The 13529-nt window shown below is 33.7% G+C and overlaps 1 protein-coding gene across 1 annotated transcript in view; it reads left to right on the top strand.

The window, feature by feature from the left end:
* DPYD (dihydropyrimidine dehydrogenase) overlaps positions 1–13529 on the top strand; it is an 849503-nt gene that overhangs the window by 689233 nt on the left and 146741 nt on the right. Inside the window, exon 21 of the mRNA XM_030868763.3 lies at positions 12033–12175. Coding sequence (XP_030724623.1) covers positions 12033–12175 — 143 coding nt within the window. The remainder of the gene's footprint in view (positions 1–12032; positions 12176–13529) is intronic.

Consider the following 13529-nt stretch of genomic DNA (forward strand, 5'->3'; position numbering starts at 1 on the left):
TTCATTGCAGCTCTATTTAAAATAGCCCGGACATGGAAGCAACCTAAGTGTCCATCAACAGATGAATGGATAAAGAAGATGTGGCACATATATACAATGGAATATTACTCAGCCATAAAAAGAAACGAAATTGAGTTATTTGTAGTGAGGTGGATAGACCTAGAATCTGTCATACAGAGTGAAGTAAGTCAGAAAGAGAAAAACAAATACCGTATGCTAACACATATATATGGAATCTAAGAAAAAAAAAAAAAAAGGTCATGAAGTACCTAGGGGTAAGACGGGAATGAAGACACAGACCTACTAGAGAATGGGGGAAGGGTAAGCTGTGACAAAATGAGAGAGTAGCATGGACATATATACACTAACAAACGTAAAATGGATAGCTAGTGGGAAGCAGCCGCATAGCACAGGGAGATCAGCTCGGTGGTTTGTGACCACCTAGAGGGGTGGGATAGGGAGGGTGGGAGGGAGGGAGACGCAAGAGGGAAGAGATATGGGAACATATGTATATGTATAACTGATTCACTTTGTTATAAAGCAGAAACTAACACATCATTTTAAAGCAATTATACTCCAATAAAGATGTTAAAAGAAAAAAAAGCGATGAATGGATAAAGAAGGTGAGATATACACAATGGAATATTACTCAGCCATAAGAAAGCATGAAATTCTGCCATTTGAAGCAGCGTGGTTGGAGCTAGAAAATATTATACTTACTGAAATATGTCAGACAGAGAAAGGCAACTATTATATATCACTTATATCTCGAATGTATATGCAAATGAATGTATATTTAAAACAAACAGACTCACAGATATAGAAAACAAATTAGTGGTTACTGATGAGGAGAGGGGCAAAATAGGGGTATGGGATTAAGAGATACTACTGTGTATAAAATAGGTAAGCAACAAGGATATATTGTATAGCACAGAAAATTAACCGATTCTCTTCTGATAACTTTTAATGGACTATAATCAGTAAAAGTGCCAAATCACTGTGCTGTACTCCTGAAACTAATATAATACTGTAAATCAACTATACTTCAATAAAAAAAATGTTAAAGCCCATTAATATCTTTGAGAGATGTCCAGCCCAGAGGAGAGAACAAAACCTTAGTGCTTGCTGTACAACCTGGGTTTCAGCAGACTGTGGAATGCAGCCTTATCACAAGACCCAGAGATTTACACATGTAATTTATTGTAAAGTGAAAAAGAGAGTGAGAATAAAAGGAATAGATTGACAGTAGGTCAAGTGCTACCATGGACACCCTGACCATGGAACCACCCACAGTGTAAACAGAGTACAGAATTTCAGAGAGGAAAGAAATCATGGCTTTACAAAGAAAGAGATAATATGATCCTAGTGGATGTGGGAAAATTTTTGTTATTTTTTATATCTTCAGAAAAATGCCCCCTTGTAATTGTCCTGGGTTCTCCAAGAGCAAAGCCTAGTTCTGGTTCATCAACATTATCATCGTCATTTTAATCTTTCTCTTTCTCCTCTTCGAATAACCATTTTTGAATACACATAGACTGTGAAATTTTTATGTGGTATGATAACATTTGCCCTGAACATCCTTAGGCAAAATCTTATGAGAGATGTTTATACACCAAGTTTGCTAAGTCTGTCATGGTTCAGAATCTCTTCTCTAAGGAAATATGTGTATTTTTAAAGAGTCATATATTAATTGGTAAATTCATTATATTTATAAGCTTACAGTACTGCCAGAAGTACTTATGGGGGGGGGGGACTGAGGCATATGGTAATCTGGAAATAAAGAAAAGCCCTCAAATTTAAACCCATCAATGAATTTTATGGTCACATTGTGAACTAATTGTTTTATTGCTATAATGTGTTATTTTACTACACAACCCTGCCTTTCTTGTATACATATGCTATTTAACTTTTTTGAGCCTGAATTTCTTCATCTGTACAAGAAGGATAATGCATATGTGACCTGTGAAGATATAAATAATGTGTAAGTAACTTAGCAGAGCACCTGGTATTCAGTAGGTTCTCAGCATTATTTCCTTTAAGCCGTAAAATGATATTGTCACTGCTTTTGAATTCTAGTTGTTTTTTTTTTTAAATTTTTATTAGGATATAGTTGATTTGCAATGTTGTGTTAGTTTCAGGTGTACAACAAAGCGAATCAGTTATTCATATACATATATCCACTCTTTTTAAAATTCTTTTCCCGTATAGGCCATTACGGAATATTGAGTAGAGTTCCTTGTGCTATACAGTAGGTCCTTATTAGTTATCTACTTTATATATAGTAGTGTGTCTGTGTCAATCCCAATCTGAAGACCAACAGCTTAAAAACTGTGACGGTCTCAGAGAGTTTTATCTCTGGTAACTCAGAAACACACTATGAGCCCTCATCAATAGTTCTTAAAATAGGGAGCCGAATCACAAGGAAGAAACTGAGATTAGAAACCCTGGTCCATTTTAAATGCTAAATACCATCTGAGATGTAAAAGCCATTTATAGTTTTTCCTTGATGACTCTACTTTGATAATTTATACCATTTTGTAAGTAAAAACACAAATACATGAAAAATGAGAGTAAGAAAAATTCCCTACTTGTTTCTTGTGTGTGGAGGTTACTGAACAAATAATATGATGAGTATATTTTACATATTCATAGATTCATACGATTTTAACTGACACCATCCAATTACATGAATCAATTTACAAAACTCTTCATTCTTGTTTCCAAAGAGAGTACATATGTTGTAGCATCTACTATGAAAACTAAACCAAGTTGGAAATAGCAATAATGTACTTATTTCAATAATCCTTTTTCTTTGGTCTGTGTGTCTTTCCTCTATGTTAACATGTCTTGATTTCTTTCTAAATCTGAATGTCCTCGCTGGCCATATTGAAGAATGTGCTTACTGTACTGTTTCATTAAACTGCTGTGTTATCGGGTAATTGTTTAAACATAATGCCATAGCACTATCAAAAGGAAAGGTGAACTAATGGCATTTGCAAATGTCAGGGATTATCTTAACACTTTTATTATAGTTTATGAAAAAAGTAGGTTCAGGGCATTTCATGGCAATTATTTCTACAGAAATTGGTTATTTAAATAAATTGCTAATTATCTGAAGATGACAGTATTGAAAATGCTACTAATGAGTTGTTTAATAAGTGTAGCTTGTGGTGGCCACCTACAGGTTGAAAACAGAAAGAACATATAGACTAATTATGCCTAGATATCACATATGAATGCCATATATTTTTCCCTCTAGTAACAAGTTCAAGGAAATTTATCTCTTCATGCCATCCTTTGAGTCTTGGAAGGTGTAGTTAGTTTCTAAGTTTTTCATAGATTATGGTTTTGTTCTAAATCAACTTTCACTTTGCTTCCATAATTACCTTTGTCCTATAATTCCTAGATACAATTATCGTTATAATTGATTAAACAAACTAGATTACTTTTAGAGTGAAAGAGGATGCAGTTTATAATTACATCATGTAATTACAAATAAATATAGGTGTGATAAACTGGAACTCTCCTGGGCAAACCAGGTCATATGGTCTCTCTAGTTAGACCAATTACTAACTACTATCGTGTCTATCTAGTTACTAGCCAACAATTAATATAATGCCAATATTCTTGGTTTTATCATATGTGGACAACATACCTTTATTATTTATAACAATTATTAACTCCTCTCTCTATAACTTAATCAATATGCAAACAATTAAAATAGGGAAGAAATATAGTATTGTGGTTAAGAGCATGGCATTAGGAGTCAGGTACACCTAGATGCAAATACTGGACCCACATTGTCTGAGTGATCTTGAGGGTGAGATATTTATTTCTTACGATCTCATTTACAAATCTAAGAATATGAGGACAAAAAAATACCTAAAGTAATGTCACTGAGACAATGCATGAAAAAACACTTAGGAAAACACCTGGCAATTAGAAAGCACTCAAAAGAGGAGTCTCTATAATGAATGTATTGCATGTTAAAATTTCACTTTAACTCATACTTAATCCTTTTATAAGTTAACTTCATCACTGGTATCTACTGGGAAACCACAGAGCATATAAAATTGCTCCTTAAAATACCATGACAAAGTTCATATTATCCTGGAATTTTGAATTGGAAGAGATCATCTAATTCAATATTTTCTATAGTACAGATGTCTTTTTTATTGCATCCTACCTGCCACTACCTGCCAAATATCCATTTAGGTTTAAGGGATATGGGCATCCAAATGTAGCTACTTCTGTTGCTGAATTTACAACAAATTAATGATAAAAATAACAATAAAACCAATAGTGTGTTCTTAACCATTTGTTCTCGTTATCTTTTGAGGGAAACATAAATGAAGCCTTTCTTTATGGTTATCCCTTAAATATTTGAAGAACAACTATTGGGATTACTTTCAGCCATTTTATACACGCACACATATTATTTAAAAAAATTTTTATTTCAAAATCAATCTTATTGCACCATAACAGTGGAATTAGCTGTACATAATAAACTATTTATATATAATATATGTATATTATATATACATATATATATACATATGCATTTTAAGTTATGGGGAATAAAGTTTATTTTGGCAGATAATGTTAAAATTAAAGTTTCATACACTAGTAACATAACTCGACATCCTTAATTTGATATGTGTGAAGCCCTTTCTTGCTTTTCTTTGTTCTTCTAAATCACCATATCCTAAACTACTTTGGAAAACTGACATACTGAAATTTTGCTTTACTGGTTTTGCTTACCCTGTGATTCCAAACAAAACTTTTCATAGGCTTTTTCCATCTCTGGGTCCATCCCATTATGTGTGTGTATGTGTATATGTGTATGTGGCAGGGCGGGGAGAATGAGAGAAAGAGAGAGAGATCATTCTATTCACCCTGTTTTGGATATATTCTAAGTTTGTTAATATTTTACTTAAAATATTGGATATAGAACCAAATGGGCTCTTCTGAATGTACAGAGGGTAGGATCATTGCACATCCCATATATAAATGTTTCACAGCACAGAATCTGAAAATGCCTATTCCTGTATTGTTTTAGAAGCATTATAAAAAATAGTCACTTTTCATTGCAGAAGTGAATCATAAACACTTTCTTACCTAAAAGAATAAAATAATATGGACGTATAGATATCGAACTTGAAAGTTCCTCTTCAACCTCTTCCCCAGAAATAACTATTAGCAGTTTAAAACTCAACATTCTTCGCATTTACATGCCCACATACTAAATGTAATCATACATTTTTTTACCTAAAATGGGACTACACCCTATATATTATTCTGCTACTTGTCATTTAACACATAACATCATATCCTAGAGATATTTCCACGTCAGTTTTAAAAGTTTCCTGTGATATCATACATACATGGATGAACTATAATTTATTTACTAGCATAACTGCTAGTGATTATTTAGGTTGTTTTCACTGTTTTGCTATAAGAAACAATATTCAAGGAACATCTTTGTACATGTAACTTTATGTCTATGCACTAATGGATTAGATTTCTCGAAATAGAGTTTCTGGATAAGACATATACATTTAGATATTGCAGTTGCATTATACATCTAATAAAGAGTTATTCACACAAATATATGCGTTTACAATCATAGACTCAAACTATAATTTTTAGAAATGAAATGACTTAGGATCTCCAAATTTAATATCTAGGAGATTAATTAACACCCCCTAAGTATTAAGTGTTTATCCCCACATGTTTATAGTGAATGCTTATTTTTCTGATCAATTTTCTCTGGCTTTGATAGTAATATTAGCTTATATATACTATGAACCAGGCTCTGTGCCGAGTGCTTTCCACAAATTTTATCATGTAATAGTCCCCAAGTTGCTATGATATTATTGTTATTGATGTCTCTGTTTCACAGATAGGGAAAACTGATGTTCTAGGAAGCTAACTAAGGAGCTTGCTCAGAGTCACAATTGTGTAAAGTAATAGAGCAAAGACTTACACCTAATTGGTTGGACTTTAGAACCTGTGCTCTGAGCATTAGACCACAGACGATACTGATACTGGTTTTCTTAGGCAAAGACAATGTGCAAGTGATCCTCGTCATAATTGCTGCACTGTCATTTCTCAGTAGCAGCTGAAAAGTATGGACTCTGATAGTCACAGAGACTTGGTGTTTAAACTTTGGCATAAAGCAAGTTTTCTTCAGCTTGAACTTCCCTTTCTTCACATACGAAACAGAGATGATAGCATCTACCTGCACAGCACTCTAAGGGTTAAATCACACACTGTATGAAGCCCCAGTCTCCGTGTCAGGCTATGGAAATCACTCCAAAAATAAAAGCTCAGAAAGGAAAATGGCCCCTTCTCTGGTAAATAGTATTAATTCTATTGCTTTAAAATAAAATGCCTGGCACATGCTAGGTACCAAATTATTGAATATAAATCGACTATGAATATATTGAATATGTTATGAAGCAGATAAATAGCTATAGAGACATGAAGGCTCAGAAAAAATATCTTGAAATATTCAACAAAAATTAAAACATGTTCATAAGAAAATTTTTAGCTTTTTCAATAAACCTAAAATAACAACTTAAAATAATTGGTTTTCTTTTTCCCATTTCTCCTCTTTAGATTTCATATCTCTTGATATAACCCTGGATCCTTGTAGTACTTCAGTTTCTAGTTGAATTATGGTAATTTTCTCAGAGGACTTTAATCCATGTGTAAAGATGTATTTTTATTTATTTAATTTTATTTTTTTAACATCTTTATTGGAGTATAATTGCTTTACAATGGTGTGTTAGTTTCTGCTTTATAACAAAGTGAATCAGTTATACATATACATATGTTCCCATATCTCTTCCCTCTTGCGTCTCCCTCCCTCCCACCCTCCCTATCCCACCCCTCTAGGTGGTCACAAAGCACCAAGCTGATCTCCCTGTGCTATGTGGCTGCTTCCCACTAGCTATCTATTTTACGTTTGGTAGTGTATATATGTCCATGCCACTTTCTCACTTTGTCACAGCTTACCCTTCCCCCTCCCCATATCCTCAACTCCATGCTCTAGTAGGTCTGTGTCTTTATTCCCGTCTTACCCCTAGGTACTTCATGACCTTTTTTTTTTTTTCTTAGATTCCATATATATGTGTTAGCCTACGGTATTTGTTTTTCTCTTTCCGACTTACTTCACTCTGTATGACAGACTCTAGGTCCATCCATCTCACTACAAATAACTCAAATTCATTTCTTTTTATGGCTGAGTAATATTCCATTGTATATATGTGTATATATATATATGTATATATGTGCTTTACATATTTATCAGTATGTTAGGTTCATTAATACCTTAAAGTTGTTTTAAAGGATAAATTTTTGGTGCTTGACTTATGTTTATTTTATAACAATCAATCTCTCAACTCCTAAATCCTTGAAATTCTTGATTTGCTAATATTTTTTTTCTTCTGGGTGATGTTAAGACTGTTAACAATTAGACAGTCAAAGTTCAATTTCTAAGGAATTTGTTATCCACTTAATTCATTATATTTTAATTAATGTAAGCAGATTAAAACTACATTTTCTTTTTGTATACACAGTGAGCATGAGTGAGTATTATGACCCAATTGTGTTTTATTGCCAGCTAGAGCCATTATCAGGGAGTTTATTGTGGACTTAGCTTTAACAACTAACTCTGTAACAGTAGCTGTCTTAGGAGTCAAATGATTAAGCAAAAAACAAACAGAATTAAACTCAATTATTCAAAATTTCAGTTATCCAAAATTAGCATATGTTCCACACTATCTTGCCCATTAAAAATGTCTTTTCTCTTCAAGGGTTTAGTCATGCTAAGTAAAGCTCTGCCTCCTTCTCACCAATAAACTCAACTTCTGATGTTGTCATTAAAAGTCTTGCATATTGATTTAGTGCATGGACCGTTTGATTCTTAAAATAAAATCTTAAATATATGGATGTCTGCCTTTGAGATTTTTAGCTTTGGAGTCAGTTAATCCTACCAACATTATGACACCACTAAATGAAAGCTGCTGGAGAGGGGAAAAGGGAGAGGGAGATGTGTGGTTCTCCTAAGGGAGCAGAGGTTATAAAGTTTCATCATCCTAAGCATCACGATCTTGTCTCCAATAAAAAAAAAAAAAAAAAGGTTTCTTTGCATTACTAAGCACACAGCAACAGCATAAAAGGCACAAAGTAAACTAAATAAGTGCTCCCTCTGAAATCAATTGTCCTTCTAGGTAGTACAGGTTACAATAGCAAACATCTGTATAATCTTTATTATGTGCTAGCCCTTTATATATATTAAATAATTTAATCCTCAAAACAGCTGTGTGAAGTTATTATAATTTTATTATTTTATAGATGAAAAGATTAAGAAATTTTCACAAGATTACAGAGCTTGTAAATAGTGGAGCTAGAATTTGAACCTAAGCAGTTGGCCCTGTTGTCTCTCTGATGTAACTAATTCATCCTCAAATTCCCTTCTTTCTAGAATTTGTATTAATAGCAATCATAAAATATATGATGTTTAAATGAATGTGAAGCTTTCCTAATGGGATATGTACAGAATGAATAACTGACTCATATTACCTCCTAAGATCACTGAGGCTGGTGTTTTGGGTATCCACCCTGGGTGACAATATGGTTACAACATAAACTGATTACCTGAGATTGTCTTTTAAGCTTTTCCAATTCAGTTACAATTACCTCTTTTTAAAAAGAAGGCACAGGTGCTTAATATTTCTTGAATAGACAGATGAACAGCTGAATGGATAAATGAGGCCTGAGTAAGGAACCTAAGTCATAATACATTAATTCTTACTTGCATATCAATATGTAATACTACTACTAACGGTAGCATTTTTGAAATTGCAATTAAAATAAGAAAGTATTTTCTTAAGAAAAAAAATCATTGAATTCAGATTGGTTACCTTTGAATTCAACATCTCTGGCTTACTGAAATGTTTTTCTAGATCATGAATCAATCAAATGTAAAGTGAAGTTTATCAAAGATCTATGAATTCAACATACTGATTTGCATTTTAGGATGTGACTATATGGAGGGCCTCGATTGATTAGATACCAAAAGTTCATTCTAGTCCCCCAGGTTTTCTGCTAGGGTCACTTTGGCACAAATCAGGACTCTTCACAGCAATTTTGGAACTCAAAGGTCTAGTTCACTTTTTGTTTGTTTGAACCTGCAGCTTGTTTCAAAATGTGGGGATTCAGAATGGCTGACTTTCATTGGCACCTCTCACACTGTTGAAACAGAAAGGCTTGATGTAATTAATTTCCCATCAGGTTCATCTGGTTACCCCATGTAGATGAAGGCTTAATTTAAATTGCATGTTGCCTATTAATTAATTTAAGCTTATAGGATTTCAATTTTTGATTTAAACCTTGTTGCTTCCTTTAGGATGGAGTCCACTTTTAATTCCTTGAGCTTCTCAACTGGCTTCTTCCTTCCTGGTCTTTGGTCTAAAATCATTAATTACTGTAGCAGTGACAAAGTTTTAAAAATTCTTATCTCAATAACTGTGATTCTGGAAATCTGTATGCATTTTAATTAACATATGTACAATCTTGTATGTTATCGATATATGTATTTCTTTCACACCAAAAGTTTTATTTTTATATTGAATCTATTATTTTTTCATTTCTGTCACTTTAAAACTAAAAAGAAATTTCTGTATAACAATTTAGAAAGATCCTTTTACATACCTTCAGTTTCCTTCCAAAAACCTTTCATGGCGAATAAAAGTCATTTTTAAAATCTATTCCCCATAAAAATGCTGAGAACAGGTAGATTATATTTCATACTAAATCAATTGAGTTATAAAGAAAACCAATCAAATGGAATTTATAATGGAAATTAAAACTGAATTTACTATTACCCAGCAACAGAAGGATCCATTTCTTCATTTTTGGATCCCATTTCCTCAGAGAACATAATTACTCTTAATTTTTGAAAAGATACCTTTATTAGTTTGAAAGGTTTTCATGTTCATTCGGTATATTAGAAAAGTTTTAAAAAAGAAGAAATACATCAAATAGAAAATGTCTTATTGACCTAATTGAACATCTTCAAATGCCACTGAGGATTTGCTGATGTTTTTTAACAACTGTGTAATAATGTTGCCCTTTAAATGTAACTGGTTAAATTTTCAAAGCTGTGTTCTGGGATTTTGCCATTTGATGTCCATTAATATCAATTGGAATATGTGGCCAAATCCCTGTGTACCACTTTGAAATTTTACTCCTTAGTGTTAATGATAGTCTTCTAACAGTGCAGTTAGAAATAAATTATTTATCTGCTTAGCAAAAATTTCCTTTACTCTCCAGCGTCAACTAAATAAGAAAAAAAAAGAATCCCAATATTTCTTTATTACTTCAAAGTAACATGTGTGTAAAGGAGCCATCAACTTAGCATATATTGAACATATCAGTTATATTATGCCAAGATAGCTGTATGTCTGTCTAAAAGGTTTATTTAAGTTACAACTTCCTTTAAAAATGCTTTCCTCTAACTTTTACTCTTGAATTTCTTTTTAGTATAGCTAAAGGTATGTTTCTATAAATATGTGTGTGTATTCTTTCCATGCATTCTCCTGTCCACTATGTTAGCCTTTTTTATGGTTAAAACATATAGACTAAGAAGAAGTTGCTGATAAATATTTTGAAATAGAAATAGAATCTTGACGTTCAGTTTCTAATTTGCCCTAACTTACTACCTTGTATTTAAATGTCAGTTATGGAATCCTGAAGTGTCAGCATTGAATATTCTTGACTAAGAAACAGTGCTATCTAGAGGAAGATTTTTTAGGTGTGGGAGCGCCAAGTAGACATTTCCACAAACATTTTTGGTGTTGAGTGCTAAAGCATTAGTTTACACGTAAATTCAGTTTCATCTGAAATGAACAGGATAAAAAGAAAACCGCTGATTTTAATGAAAGCTCTTTGTGCTTCCTTAATAGGAGCACCAATGAATACATATTGAGAATGCTGGTAAGGATGCTTGTGGTGGTGGAGGAGATGCCAAAGTATGCACCACATGAGGCTTATTTTACCCTTTGCTTGTTTTGTTGTTTGTAGAGCCCTTATTTGAGGCAATGCCACATTGTTGCACAAAAAGAACTATTTTTACTTCAGAAAATGCCTTTAAAGGACCGTTGACTTATGAGTGTACATCTGAAATATCAAATTATATTACTATGTTACGAGAGCATTAATTTACTCCCAATTGGGTTAACCCTTGAGAGTCTAAGCAGCCTTATACAGTGTAATCATGTAAAAAGCGACCTCAGAGTGTTCTGTCCATCCGTACAGCCTTTATTACAATTAGCAAATAATGTGTTGGTAATGTTTGGTTAAATAATGTATACAAACTCAAACGCATACTCTAATTACTGAATTCTAGTAAATTCTCTTTAACTTGATTAAAATGTTCTAATGTATTGAAAATTAGATTAGGCTTACTATGTTTGAGTAAAATCACTATCAGATTTTGGGAAATACATGTAAAATGCAATATGGAATCTGTAAGTTCATCAGCACCTTGCTTGTTTTTGCAGTATCTCTATTCACACCAGCTGCTTTATACTTCGCGGAAACATAACAGAGCTGTATGTCTATTTATGCACTGTATGTGATTGTTTTTCTTTTACAAAATCTGCTATTCCTTGTTCTTTTTAAAACAGATGCTCGAGTGTTCCATACAATCTTTTACACATTACTGTATATCAAATTGTGATATGTATGTATTTTATGTGAGAGTCCTAGAGTTGCTATACCCACTTGCATAACATGCCTGCATGCAATAATAGCATCAAAGTCCTTAAAATAAGTACATATCCATTTACAAATTAACATACTTTGAAACATAGCAATGCTTGTATATTACATACGTATATATCTTAAGTAGAGATAAAATTGAATTTTGTCCAGTACAACACTGCCATCACATGATAGTGATTATAAGACAATATGCTCAAGTGGTCAATATACTAACCATTGATCATCCTCATTTTCTGTAGGCACAGCCATCAGACCTATTGCTTTGAGAGCTGTGACCACCATTGCTCGCGCTTTGCCTGGATTTCCCATTTTGGCCACTGGTGGAATTGACTCAGCTGAAAGTGGTCTTCAGTTTCTCCACAGTGGTGCTTCGGTCCTCCAGGTAGTACTTGTGTTTGTCTGTCCCTTCACAAAACTCCGTCTAACAAATAAAGTGAAAATTATGTGACAAGTATGTTCTTGTAGGGTCTCTTGAGAAAGAGGCCTTGCGGGATCAAAAGCGTGGCACTCATTAAGTTTCTATTACGGGTTGAGAACAAACCTGAGGTTCATTTCCTGTCCTTTTGAGGGCTTACAAACCCTCTATTTTTTTCTTAACATATTTGTTCACCTGTATGTTTCTAAAATAAATGAGATCACATTCCAAAATGTATACTGTACTACTGGATAAAAACCAAATATATGAAAAAAAAAACCCAAATATATGAGGAACTCTGGGTAAAAGTAAAATCTTGATTGAAAAATAAAAGAAGTCAGGGGCAAGGCCAATACACACAATCTATGCCATATGGTACTGGAGGCATTAACAAATTTGACTGTGAACTTCCTGGTAGCCAAAGCAAAGAAATCACAGCTTTCAAAATATAGAAGTGAATTGGTTGTTTACCTTCTTGTGGTACAAAGCTGAGGGAAAATCATCCATTGTCTTCATAAAGTGATACTTTGAGATGTACATGAGTACATGAGTACATCATGCTCATTTTTTTTTTTTTTTTTTTGCGGTACGTGGGCCTCTCACTGTTGTGGCCTCTCCTACTGCGGAGCACAGGCTCCGGACGCGCAGGCTCAGCGGCCATGGCTCACGGGCCCAGCCGCTCTGCGGCATGTGGGATCCTCCCGGACTGGGGCACGAACCCGTGTCCCCTGCATCGGCAGGCGTACTCTCAACCACTGTGCCACCAGGGAAGCCCCATCATACTCTTATTAGACCTCTACAAATAACTTAGAAATTACTTAATTTTTTTATTATTTATACACTTGCTTTTTATATTACAATGTTGTTCAACATAGATGCAGTACAGTGCCTCAGCACTTTATAGCATAAGCATTTCTCTCAGGGACCAGATATGCAGGTTTGGATGGTCTGACATGACCCAGGTAAAATTTTTCATGTGAGGACTAGACTGTGACCTCTGAGGTAAGTCCCACTTTAATATGGCTGCTTACTACCTAACATTGATGGTAATTGGGGAGCAGAGTGTTTAGCATCACTTATATTCTCTGGCAAGAAAGTGGAGTGCAGTATCTTGTGTTGCCAATTTAACAATCGGAATTAACATCCTGTTATAAAATATAAATTGGAAATAACATATATCAGAATGCTAATGGAGGAGTACTTCTGCTTCCAGGAAGATGGCGTAGGTGTACTTTTCCCTATGCTTCTGAGTAAGTACAATTAAAAACCTTTATATATCTAGAACAAACATAAAGAGATTCTGAAAGGAGGGGAGAAGACA

Source organism: Globicephala melas, chromosome 1 (genome assembly GCF_963455315.2).
Source record: "Globicephala melas chromosome 1, mGloMel1.2, whole genome shotgun sequence".
Lineage (NCBI taxonomy): Eukaryota > Metazoa > Chordata > Mammalia > Artiodactyla > Delphinidae > Globicephala > Globicephala melas.